General features: G+C 41.2%; 1 protein-coding gene across 1 annotated transcript in view; it reads left to right on the top strand.

The window, feature by feature from the left end:
- The first annotated feature begins 4,410 nt into the window (after window positions 1–4,410).
- Window positions 4,411–13,582, top strand: part of BMS1 (BMS1 ribosome biogenesis factor) — a 39,513-nt gene continuing 30,341 nt past the window's right edge. Inside the window, exons 1-6 of the mRNA XM_087871870.1 lie at window positions 4,411–4,489; window positions 6,310–6,544; window positions 8,209–8,399; window positions 9,821–9,900; window positions 11,538–11,726; window positions 13,291–13,433. Of these exons, the coding sequence (XP_087727996.1) occupies window positions 6,369–6,544; window positions 8,209–8,399; window positions 9,821–9,900; window positions 11,538–11,726; window positions 13,291–13,433 (779 nt within the window). The 5' untranslated portion in view covers window positions 4,411–4,489; window positions 6,310–6,368. The remainder of the gene's footprint in view (window positions 4,490–6,309; window positions 6,545–8,208; window positions 8,400–9,820; window positions 9,901–11,537; window positions 11,727–13,290; window positions 13,434–13,582) is intronic.

Here is a 13,582-nt window from a genome sequence, read left to right as displayed (position 1 = left end):
AAGGATAAATAATTTCTGCATTGAACGAAGACACATAGCCGGCACTTTAAAATGCAAACAACAAGAAAACCGTACCTTTTAAAATCTCTCTTGTTTTGTTGCATTTACTTTGAAAATGGAACATGTGGTGTGTCTTACAATAATCATTAGACAACCATGGTTTTTTGTTTGTTTGTTTGTTTCAAAGTTCATTTTAACTCAGCTATAAATCAGGTAAATGGTTGAGTAATCCTACATCCTTTAAAAACTCATAGATGTTGCGAGATTAAGCATCCTTTCCCCGCCACCCTACCCCAGAGCGAACACAATTAAGCATAGCAGAAATGCCTTCTAAAGAAACATGAACTGTTGTGGACTGTAATATACAATGGCTGCTGATAAGCTATTGTTTCAATGCTGCCTCGTTCTGCAAATTTGCAAAATGGAGATAATAGAAGATTGCAGGAAAGGGCTGGGAGGGGGCAAAACCTTTAATCATTAGAGCATAAGCAAGAGTCTGCCACAAAATGTTTCCATATAAAATGTTTCAAATTTCTCTATTTATTTCCCAGTCCAGTTAATAAAATCCCAATTCAATCCTTGGTTTGTTTTTTTCTTGTTCCAGTCCCTGCTGTCTGTTGAGATTAAGAAACAAAACAAACAAATATATCGCTAAACTATTATATTTAATTTTTACATAACAATGTGCATGTGTTTTTCTCTCTGTGTGTGAAAAGTTTGTAGTAGGACCGCTATTTATTTATTTATTTATTTATTTATTTATTTATTTATTTATTTATTTATTTATTTATTTATTTATTTCATGTATTAATATGCTGCCATTCTCCCGAAGGACTCAGGGCGGCGAACATAAGTTAAGAAACAAGTACAATAAAATCCCATTTTAAACTATTTTAACTATTGAGTTTCTCTTAGCAAATCCTTCTTTTCCTATAGGAATTTAAAAGCTATAAAATTCTCTTTGTCAAATATGGAATGGTTAATATATTATAAAGCATGTTGCCTAAGCGTGGAACTTGTCTAAGGGAATGATTTCATGTAGGGAGAGCTGTTTATTTTTCTGATGCTGAGATAGGTATTTAATTTCTGAAATATCTTTACAATCCTGCAAGCAAGAAGATAAACATGCTACAAACAAGAAGAATGTGAACAAGACATTTCTGCATGGCTTTGATTGAATTAGGAATTTAAATCTTAACTACTCTTTTAAGGATATTATGTTTGTTGTTCTTTCTTATTTTTCTCCTCTTAGTTTTCTTTAATCATTGTAATGTTTGTAGGAGTATGTTTTAATTTACATTAATTAAGAGGTGTTTTTTCGGTGTATAGAATGGATTCATTCTTTTTTGTCAGTTGTCTTTCACTAAGATATATCTTTTAGAAAAGGAAGTAATTTTACTTCCATTTCTGTGCTACTTTTTTCCTCCCCAGAATAATAAAAACAACAGCAAATTAAAAGACAAATATCTTTTACCATTTTTATTGTAATTCCTCTGCCTTTTACAAGCCAACTTTGAGTTGTTGGAAGTTGAGTGGCATAAAAGGTCAATAAAATTATTATTATATATAACAGACATTTACAGCTGTTGTTTTATAGTTTTTCTAAAGGCAGGACGAGTTGGGATCCAGGGAGCAATAAAGGAGGAGAAGCAATCTATTCACATAGAAATGTCTTTTTTATTTTATTTTTTTATTAGTTTATCAAAATATAAAATGCAAAGAAAAATGAAAATAATACAAAAGTAAGAGGAAAGGAAAGAGAAAAAAGTGAAGAGTAAAAGGGGGGAAACACTGACTTTTGATTCTTTTTAGTGCAGTACAGTAAATTAATAATAATGTAATCAACTTTTTACTTTTCTATGGTAATATAATAGCTATTTCTATAACAACAAACCTATCTAATCAGAAAAATCCAAAGTCAACATTTTGGTTTCTTCCCCCCTACATCACAAGCACAAAGTCCAGAAGTGGTTTCCAAATGGAAATAGCAACATCTTCTTTTGCTGATTGCAGTGACTGGATGGGAGACCACCAAGAGAGAACATTTCCATATTTCTACCCAGGGAAACTACACAGGTGGCAGAATTTGTTTTCCATTCCAGGGAAACAATGAAACTGCAATGGAAAAAACAGCTCCTGCTTTGGGAGGTTGTAAGGGGGACGACAACAAAAACTGTATTCTTCCTTTTTCCCTTACTTTTAGACACCTGAAGTCACTCCAGCCCTGCAGAGCTGAAAAATTTGCATCCCTTTTGCCCACATGCATCCTTTCTGTGGGGGAGGGAAGAATGGCACCCCTTCTTTCAAGCGAGTCTTGCACAAATTGTTCTTCCAGTATTTTTCCAGCCTGCATAATTTTATAAGAATGGTGAACTTCAATTCCCAGAATTCCTCAGGTTTTCTGGCAGTGGAAGTCCACCCTTCTCAAAGTTGCTCCAGGTTGAAAAACCACAGACCACAGATAGTCCTTGACTTACAACAGTTCATTTAGTGACCGTTCAAAGTTATAATGGCGCTGAAAAAAAAGTGACTTATGACTGTTTTTCACACTTATGACCGTTGCAGTATTCCCGTGGTCATCTGATCAAAATTTGGATGCTTGACAACTGACTCACATTTATGACGGTTGGAAGTGACTGCCAGGGGTCACGTGATCCCCTTTTGCGACCTTCTGACAAGCAAAGTCCACGGGGAAGCCCAATTCGCTTAACAACCGTGTTACTAATGGATGGGGAGAAACAGGCTCCGACTCAACCCCTCCAAGACCAAGTGGCTGTGGCTTCCGGCGTCCCGATATAGCCAGCTGATGCCATCGCTGGCTATTGGGGGCAAATCACTCGCCCCCACGGAGAGGGCTCGTAACTTGGGCGTCCTCCTGGACGCACGGCTGTCTTTAGAAGATCATTTGATGGCCGTGGCCAGGGGGGCTTTTTATCAGGTTCGCCTGATACGCCAGTTGCGCCCCTTTCTAGATCGGGACACCCTACGCACAGTCACTCAGGCACTAGTCACTTCCCGCCTGGACTACTGCAAAGCTCTCTACATGGGGCTCCCCCTGGGGTGCACCCGGAGGCTCCAGCTGGTCCAGAACGCGGCTGCGCGGGGGATTATGGGGGCGACGAGGCGCTCCCATGTGACACCTCTCCTGCGCGAGCTGCACTGGCTCCCGGTGGTCTTCCGGGTGCGCTTCAAGGTGTTGGTGACCACCTTTAAAGCGCTCCATGGCTTAGGGCTGGGGTATTTACGAGACCGCCTTCTGCCACCAATAGCCTCCCACTGGCCAGTACGCTCGCAGAGTGGGCCTCCTCAGGGTGCCGTCCGCCAGACAATGTCGGCTGGCGACCCCCAGGGGGAGAGCCTTCTCTGTGGCAGCGCCCACCCTCTGGAACAACCTCCCCCCAGAGATACGTACAATAACAGACCTCCGGATTTTTCATCGGGCCCTGAAAAACTATTTATTTCAACTAGCTGGGCTGGCTTGAGTTAAATTTTAAATTGATTTTAAATTGGATTGTTTTAATTTACGGCCAAAATATTTAATTATTTTAAACTGTTTTTAAATTTTGTATGTTCTGTTTTTTACTTTGGCTGTTCACCGCCCTGAGTCCTATTTGGAGAAGGGCGGTATAGAAATGGAAACAAATAAATAAATATAAATAAATAAACAACTGCTGTGTTTCACTTAACAAATGTGGCAATAAAAGTCGTAAAATGGGGCAAAATTCACTTAGCAAATGTCTTACTTAGCAACATAAATTTTGGGCTCAATTGTGGTCCTAAGTTGAGGAATACCTGTACAGTAATACAATTAACCAGTGGAACAGCTTGCCTTCAGAAAACATGGATGCTCCATCACTGGATGTTTTTAAGAAGAGACTAGACAGTCACTTATCTGAAATGGTAGAAGTTCTCCTGCTTGAGCAGAGGGCTGGACTAGAAGTCCTCCAAGGTCCCTTTCCGCTCAGTCCAGTCCAGTCCAGTCCAGTCTAATTCTCCTCTCCTCTCCTCTCCAGTCTAGTCTAGTCTAGTCTAATTTTCTTCTACTCTACTCTATACTCTACATTCTATTCTCTTCTACTCTATATTCTATTCTCTTCTATTCTACTCTACATTCTCCTCTCCTCCCCTCTCCTCTCCACTTTCTATTCTATTCTATTCTATTCTATTCTATTCTATTCTATTCTATTCTATTCTATTCTATTCTATTCTATTCTATTCTATTCTAAACTGATCTGTCTGTAATATCGACTCCAACCAGGAGGGGGCTGCAGGGCGCAAGCTACCAGCGATCAGGGGAGGTTAAATTCGCATTCGGCCGGTTGCTATGGTTCCCCCCCCCCCCACGCGCGCCCGGTGTCACCGAGATAATCTTCCCCCTAGCGCGGAACGCAAAGACACGAGCCGCTGTTTCCGGATGGGACGCTTTTAAAGAATCGGACCGAACGAGAGATTTCCGGCCGAGGTTCCATGCGGGGAGACAGAGTGCCGGGTAAGTTTAACCCGTGTCGGCGGCGCGTTGTCTGAACGAGGTTTGGGCTTTTTTATGGGGAGGGAGGAGGGCGGGGAGACGGAGGTGGGGCTGCGGTCCTGGGAGTGGGCCCCGCGTGCTTTTACTCGCCTGACTCGAGATTTGGCAGCCTTGAGGGGGCCTTGAGAAGTCCGTTGGCTTCGCGGGGGTGGAGGGGGGGGGCGGCTGTCGGAAATGGCTTTGAGCTGGGCCCGACGGTAGCCCTGGAAACAGGACGGTGCTGCTGTGGGGAACGCAAGATGGGCCATGCCAGGAGCGTTAATAGCAGGCTTTGCCCGCCTCTCAGGTTGGCTGTGCACAGAGTATCTATCTCTTTATCTAGGTCTCTCTCTCTCTCCCTCTCTCTTATCTGTGTCTACTCTTATCATCTCTCGGTCTCTAATCTGTATCTATCATCTTCCTGTCTGTCTGTCTGTCTATCTAATCTCTGTCTGTCTACTGTATCTATAATCTCTCTCTCTTTTTATCTACATACCTACCTACCTATCATCTATCTATCTGTCTGTCTGTCCGTATCTATGTAATCTGTGTCTGTCTACTGTATTATCGCTCTATGTCTGTTCTGTTTTTACCTACCTACCTACCTACCTATGTATCTGTATCTATGTAATCTGTGTCTGTCTATAAATATTATCTGTCTATCTCTGTTTTTATCTGTCTGTCTGGCTATAATCTGTGTGTCTGCTGTCTCTATTATCTCTCTGTTTTTATCGATCAATCAATCGATCAATTGATCGATTTAATCTGTGTCTGTCTACTGTATCTCTCTATCACTGTCTGCCTTTTTTTATCTATCTATCTGTCTGTCTGTCTGTCCTGTCTGTCTACTGTATCTCTATCTGTCTCTAGTCTGTCTATCTATCTCATCTATCATTTTGTTTACAATTTTATACAGTATAATTGATGTATAGTTTTATTTCTGTGTACAGAATGTACCAAAAGTCAGACCCCATACAGAATTTATTATATAATGTATATGGCATGTTCCACTTTGTTGCTATTTTCTTTTGAACATCACCTTATTCCTTTGATCTCCGGTCTTTGAATGTTTCTAAGTACAGGAATATTTTCACCAGGGAAAAAATAAATATCTTGCAATTGGCCTGTAGGGCTCTCTCTCTCTCTCGCTCTCTCTCTCGCTCTCGCTCTCTCTCGCTCTCTCTCTCTCTCTCTGTGTGTGTGTGTGTGGTGTGTGTGTGTGTGTTGTGATATACAGCCAAAAAACCTTGGTGTTTTGGGGACACATCCAATAGATAGATAGATAGATAGATAGATAGATAGATAGATAGATAGATAGATAGATAGATAGATAGATAGATTGGAATTTGATATACAGCAGAAAAACCTCGCCCTTTGCATGTCTTTCCTCTTTCTGGAAATGCTGTTTCCCTCCTCACCCCCAGCATGCAAATTGGAACTGTGTAGGATGCTGAATTGGAAAAGGATACTGTAAAAATGAAAGTAAAAGTTGCTACTTTATGTTCCTTGTTTTTTTTTCTGAGTTTGCACAGGGGCTGTCCCACATTTACATTGAATTTGTAAAATTGCATGACTGGGGAGGTGACTTTGGAAAACATTTGAATAAAACTCTCTGCTGCTTTGATCTTTTAAGTTGGTGTAGGGCCATCTGTTGATTTATAAAATTTACAGAATTAAAGATCTTTTCCACAAAGACAGAAGAGATTTAGAGTTCTATAAGCTGTTATGTATCAACGACATGCCTACTGCTTCAATGATAGTCTGTATCACATATATAATACTTTCTTTTCCTAACTTTACAGTTCCTCGGTGAAAAGGAAAGTCTTTTGCCTCGCATGATTGCTGGACCCAAGGGAGAAAGATGGAGGAGAGCAACCAGAAACAACATCGCAAGAAACACAGCGGTCCCAAGGCTGGCAAGAAAAAGAAGCGCCATTTGAAAGATTTAGGAATCGAAGATGAAGAGGATGCCAGGAAGAGAAACCCCAAGGCCTTTGCGGTCCAGTCTGCAGTCCGCATGGCCAGATCCTTCCACAGGTCTCTCTATGACTAGATTTGCTCTGCTAACCCTACAGCCATTATTGGCTCCAGAGAGTCTTCTATGGGGCGGGATGGCAAATTGTATTACAGCAAATAAGATCTGTTCGGGTTGTTTGTAAAAATAAAGGCAGGAGGATACAAATGAATATAAAGAAATACATATCCTCAGTCTAGGGCAAAGCATAGGCAAGTTTATAGTTTACAGCACAATGAGAGAAATGAATTAAATTGAGCCGATGAAGGCTTTCTGTAGAGAATGGAGGCTCTCTTAAGTTTGAGGCATATCCCTCTCATCCCCATAGCAATGTTCAGGGCCCCAAGGATACATCATGTAATTTGGGGGAATGTGAGCAAGACCCCAAGCTTCTTATTAGATGAAGTGAACTTCTCTTCTGCCTGGCTAAAGGATGGGGTTTAAGGAAAAGCTAATTGTTGAGCAGAACAAAAATCCAGTTATGTTTCTTTTTACTATTTGTTTCTGCATTTCTGTATTCTCTGGAATAAGATTCATCTGAATGATAGCTTGTTTCTGAAACTTTGCAATATAGGAACGAGAACCTTAGTTTTCCTCCCCAAACTCACTATTTGAATGGACTCTTTTAACTGTCTTTATTAAAACATTGTAAAATGGAACCAGCCTAAAAGGGGGTGAAAATTTAGGTGCGTCTTATACACCGAATGTAGCCCTGGCCCCCACCCTTTGGCCTCTGCTTCTCAGCAGTTACCTCCTTGCAAGCAAACAGCAAGAAAAAACAAATCCTTTCAACTTCAGCACAACCTAATTAGCGCAAGTTGATTGGATCGGCCTCCCGACTCTCAGCTGATTTGTTCTTGGTTGTTTTGCGCAGGCCTCTGCTGCTTGCTGCAAGGAGGTAAATTGCTGGAGCAGGTTTTTTTTCCCCTTGTGCTAATCAAGCTATGCTGAAAACGAAAATGAAAGTAAAGCAGGCTGTTTGCTATTTGCTCCAATGAGGCAAAATTGCTCAGAGACAGAGGGAGATTTCTTTTTCTTCTTTTCCTCATCAAAAAAGGTAGGTGCGTCTTATATGCCGAAAAATACTGTATTTTCAATATTTGACTTTCCAGTTAGAGTATAGTATATTCTTTGCATGGATTGGATGGTGGGAGTTGCATATGAAAATGTTTGGAAACCCTCTCTTGCTCCTAGTAATAAGCCAGGGCCTACTACAGGTAGTCTTCGATTTACAACCGTCCGTTTAGTGACCGTTTGAAATGACAACAGCACAAAAAAAGTGACTTATGACTTTTGCACAGCTATGACCGTTGCAGCAATCCCCATGGTCAGGTGATCAAAATTCGGCCGTTTGGCAACTGACTTGTATTTATGACGGGTCGCAGTGTCCCCGGGCTCATGTGATCCCCTTTTGTGACCTTCTCACATGCAAAGTCAATGGAAAAGCTAGAGGTTCACTTTAACCATGTGACTAACTTAACAACTGCAGCGGTTCACTTAACTGTGGCAAGGAAGGCCTGAAAACAAGGTGAAGCTCCCTTTTAACAACTGTATTTCTGAGCAATGGAAATGTCGGGCTCAGTTGCAGCTGTAAGTCGAGAACTACCTGTGCTTACACCTGAACGTAGTCGACATGATCACATGATTTTGTTTTTTAACTCAACTGCAACTCCTATCCATAAAACAGGACCCAGGATTTGAAAACCAAAAAGCATCATATTCCAGTGGTGGATCGCACTCCCTTGGAACCCCCTCCAGTGGTCGTAGTGGTGGTGGGCCCCCCCAAGGTTGGGAAAAGCACCTTGATAAGATGCCTCATTAAGAATTTCACAAGGCAGAAATTGGTTGAAATTCAAGGCCCTGTGACCATCGTATCAGGTAAAACAAAACAACAATAACACCTCTGTAGTTTGCACCCACCACTGCTCTCAGTTTTAGACGCTGAAAGAAAGATCAGTGCTGACCAGAGGCCTGCAGGTTGTTTTCGGGTGAAAACTTGACCCCAAAACATCTTCCTTCCTCCCCCTGTCCTTACCACTTTATATAGAGGGATGATCAAGAGCATCCTGTCCTATGGCATTACTGTCTGGTTTGGAAGCATTACTGCTTCAGACAGGAAGGCGATGAAGAGAGTGGTGAGGACAGCAGAAAAGATTATTGGCAGTTCATTCCCCTCTATCCAGGACACGGCATATAAGCGACTTGGCTACCCTTCTGTGATGGAATTTATTCCATTTTCTACAGTTATATTTTATTTTGCCGTCTTTATTATTTTTACAAATAACTCAAGGCAACATATGTAACACCCCCCCCTCCTCCTCCTATTTTCCCCACAACAACAATCCTGTGAGGTGAGTTAGGCTGAGAGAGAGAGAGAGATTGTTTTTATGGCTTTTATGACTAAGGTGGGATTTGAACTCAGGGTTGCTAGCTTTCTAGCCTGGTACCTTAACCACTAGGCCAAACTAGTTCTCTAACTGGCTTGCTTTATCTGGGTATATCTGTTGTGGTCCGCCGGCGGCCTGCAGAGCTGGCAGCAGAATCAGACAGTGAGGAGGTTGGGGAGGAACATGGGCCAGTCCTGGAGTCTGGGGAAGGCTCGGACGAGGGCTCTGCATTGGAGGCAGAGAAGGGACCAGGTCCATCTGGGAGTTATGTGCCGCCTCTGGAGCCTCCAGAGTTGGATATCAGCGAGGCAGAGGAACAGGAGGAGCCTGTTCCCAGTGCATGCATGTGCAGAGCTGCCAGAAGGCAAGAACAGTTAAGACATAAGGGAACTCGGGAGTAGGGTTTGGAGATGATTGGTTCCTCCCATAAGACATAAAGGAGGAACAAAGGCATGTGAGCCTTTGCAGGAAGCAACTTTCTTCGTTCTGGTCGGTTTAAATTCTGAAGCTCCGTTTTGATTCTGTGCTCAGTGTGGCCTTGCAAAGCTAATTGCCAATTAGTTCTTTGGCAGCGTGTCAAGGGAGATAAAGTGGGCTCTTATCAGCCTTGTCCCGAAGGACTGGCAGACTTCTGTCGGACTTTACAAACTATTTGTGACTCATTATGGGCTGTGAATGAACAGAAGTCACAGCCATTGAAATAAAAAGAGATTAATTTTTGGGACTAATTTTTGGGACTAATCGTGTGCTTTTTACTATCTCAGGAAGCCTAGGTCAGAACAATATCATCTCGCATATAACCAGTTTTTTTAAAAAAATGTTAGATTGCAATTTTTTTTAAAAAAAATCTTTGTATTTTTAAACAAAATTATAACAATCTTCCTTGTTCTGTTTCTTGCCTTTGGCGGCCAGGTAAGAAACGCCGGCTAACCATCATTGAATGTGGGTGTGATATTAATGCGATGATTGATCTTGCCAAAGTTGCCGATCTGGTAAGTTTTATTGGTATATCATGAGACAGAGATAGGTTTCCTCAAGATAAAAATCCGATTAACATTAGTACAGGTAGACCTCGACTTTTACAATACTTTGCTTAGTGACCGTTCATAGTTACAACGGCACTGAAAAAAGTGACTCACGACCATTTTTCACATTTATGACCACTGCAGCATCGCCATGGTCACCTGGTTTACATTTGGATGCTTGACAGCTGACTTAAGTTTATGACGGCTGCAGTGTCCCGGAATCACCTGATCCACTTTTGCGACCTTCTGAGAAGCAAAGTCAGTGGGGATGGGAACCCAGACTTACTTAACAACCATTTTACTAATTTAAGGACTGCAGGGATTCACTTAGCAAATGGGACAAGGAAAATTGTAAAATGGAGCAAAATTAACAAATTTCTCACTCAGTAATGTAAATTTTGGGCTCAATTGTGGTCATAAGTCAAGGACTCCCTGTATATGATTTTAAACATTTTCTAAAGTCTAAGAGGTGTGGCTGTTTTGTTGTAAAATACATTAAGAATTGGTTTGTATCCTAACATTTTGGCCTAGGAAGATACTTTTCAATTAATATGTTTTTTTTTAGTCCATAAGAGTGAACCCCAATTGTATATTCTTCTTTGTTTCTTTCCACATTCTTCTAGTAGTTGGAACAATTGATTTGCCATAATAAATACCAGTTTATTTTAGTTACATAATTTCATTAATAATGAGATATATGTTGAAAGCCAGAACATAATGATTGGTTTTAATAACTAGGAAGGTCCAATAAGAGTAAGGCCAGATCATTACTTAAGGTCCGGGGTCTCCAACCTTGGGAACTTTTGTGGACATCAATTCCCAGAATCCCTCAGCCAGCTGAAGAATTCCACGAGTCGCAACGTTGCCAAGGTTGGAGACCCCAGACCAGGGGTGAAATCCAAAATTTTTCCCTACCGGTTCTTTGGGTGTGTCTTGGTGGGCGTGGCAGGGGAAGGATACTGCAAAATCTCAATTCCCACCTCACTCCAGGGGAAGGATTCTGCAAAATCTCCACTCCCTCCCTGGGGGAAGGATATTGCAAATTCTCCATTCCCATCCCATTCTGGGGCCAGCTGGAGGTGGTATTTGCCAGTTCTCCGAACTACTCAAAATTTCCACTACCAGTTTTCCAGAACCTGTTAAAACCTGCTGGATTTCACCCCGCCCCAGACCTAAGTGACTTTTCCTTTTGGAGAAAAGAGATACAGTGAGAACAGATTTTGTCCCTACCCCTTCTATGAACACATCTACGGTGCCGATCCTTTTTGGTGTAAGCAATGTTATGCAAAGCACCAAAAAACATCCTATAGGAAGCAAAAGTAATTAAAGATGTGAGGGGAAAAAAGGGAATCTAATTTGATGTAAGCATCGTTACGCAAAGCCCTCAAAAAAGGTGTACACGAAGCAAAATAAATTAAAGATGGGAGGGGGGGAAAGGGAAATAATTTAAGTTATACCAATGCATTCAATAGATAAGCACATGAAAGTTGAGCTTTATCAGTATTTACTTAGAGTTAGCATGTTTTAGTGAGACCAAAAAAAAGTGCAACAGGTTGTTTTTTTCCCCCCAGAGTATATTTATTTATTTTCAATTTCCTTCTCAGGCTTTGATGCTGATCGATGCCAGTTTTGGATTTGAAATGGAAACCTTTGAATTTCTGAACATTTGCCAGGTCCATGGCTTCCCCAAGATCATGGGTGTTCTTACACACCTGGACAGCTTCAAAAATAACAAGCAGCTCAGGAAGACCAAAAAGAGACTAAAGCATCGGTTCTGGACTGAGGTCTATCAGGTATGACATGCGTCAACTTGCCTTCAACGACTGGGAAAAGTGTATCAAAAATGAAAAAAACAACCCAAGAGCTGTTGTAACTTTATAATTCCATTTTAAAACCACAGATTGACGGGTCCTGTTTTCACTAGTTTTCAGCTCAGTTTGATTTAACCACTAGAAGCAGGTTAGAAAGCAGGAGACTGCGAGTTCAAGTCCCGCCTTAGCCATAAAAGCCAGCTGGATGACCTTGGATATGCTTTCTCAGCCCAACTCACCTCACAGGGTGGTGGTTGTAGGGAAATAAGAGCAGGAAAGTGCGTTAGATATGCTCCTTGCTTCAAGTTATTTGTAAATATAGTAAAGGCGGGAAATAAATAAATCTCCATCCTGAGGTGGAGGAGGATTTTTTAGCAGATGTTATGATGAGATATCATTGTTACTATATAATTACTAATGTTATGAATGCTATTATAGTGATTATTATTGCTCAAACTAATTAAACCAAGACAACACACTGTTTATACAGACATTGAAATTTTTGCTCTTTTTACATTTAATAAAAATAAAAACAATGAAAAAATAAAAAAGAGAGTTAAATAGGTAGGACCTACAAGTACAAATAGGTAGGACCTTGACTTGCGACCAGAATTGAGCCCAAAATTTATGTTGCTAAGTGAGACATTTGTTAAGTGAGTTTTGCCCCATTTTTACAACTTTTCTTGCCAGAGTTGTTAAGTGAATCACTGCGGTTGTTAAGTTAGTTAGTCGCACGGTTGTTTATTGAATCTGGCTTCCCCCATGGATTTTGCTTGTCAGGAGGTCACAAAAGGGGATCATAGGACCCTGGGACACTGCAACCATCATAAATGTGAGTCAGCTGACCAAGTATCTGGATTTTGATCACGTGACCACGGGGAGGCTGCAAAGTTTGTCACTGTGAAAAGGGGTCATAAGTCACATTTTTCAGTGACGCAATTTTGAACAGTCATTAAACGAACTGTTGTAAGTCAAGGACTACCTCTGTCTAGTTCCCTGAAGCAAAGATAAAAATTATAAACAGGTCCTTCTTGTTTAGCAACCGCAATTGGGACCGTTATTAAGCAAGATAGTTGCTAAGTGAAACCATAACTGTGCTTATGACCCAGCTTCATTTTTCCTTTGCTTTATGGACCTGCGAAAGTTGTAAATAGAAATGTAGGTCAGAAAGTTATTTAAACCTCATCACTGTAACACTGATCGGTCACTAAATGAGTCAGTCGCTAAACAAGGGCTACCTGTATAGGATAAAATGTCCTGCGAAACTGGCATCAATTTTTGCCTATGTCCTTCTAGCAATGTGACTTTTCTTTATTTGGGACAATACTATGGTGTGTGTACGTGTTTACCTGCCATTTGCTCAGTTTGCATTGAGTTTCGAATTTTCATGTTAACCCAACTAAGTTTTAGAAGGTAATTAAACTACTCCTGCATTCAAAGAAAGAAATAGCATTTCTGGATAAAAAAACAACAGCTAAAGGCAAGTGAATTGCTTAAATTGCAACTTAAACGTGCATTCTAGAATTTATTTAATTATTAAATTTAGGGTGCCAAATTGTTCTACCTCTCCGGGATGGTGCACGGAGACTATCAAAAACAGGAAATCCACAATCTAGGGCGGTTTATCTCCGTGATGAAATTCCGTCCCCTGACTTGGCAGACAACTCATCCCTACGTCTTGGTGGACAGGTAATTTCTTTTATTCCACTTGACCTTCCTGGACTTTTTTTCCTCCCTTCTTTCCTTGACTCTCCCTCCCTCCCTTTCTTGAACTTCCTTCCTCCTTCCTTGACCTTCTTTTCTTTCTTCCTTGATCTCCCTCCCTCCCTTTCTTGAAC

The sequence above is a fragment of the Pantherophis guttatus genome, chromosome 6 (genome assembly GCF_059756535.1).
Source record: "Pantherophis guttatus breed Tessera chromosome 6, ASM5975653v1, whole genome shotgun sequence".
In the NCBI taxonomy this organism is placed as follows: domain Eukaryota; kingdom Metazoa; phylum Chordata; class Lepidosauria; order Squamata; family Colubridae; genus Pantherophis; species Pantherophis guttatus.
This window is presented reverse-complemented; position numbering and strand designations above follow the sequence as displayed.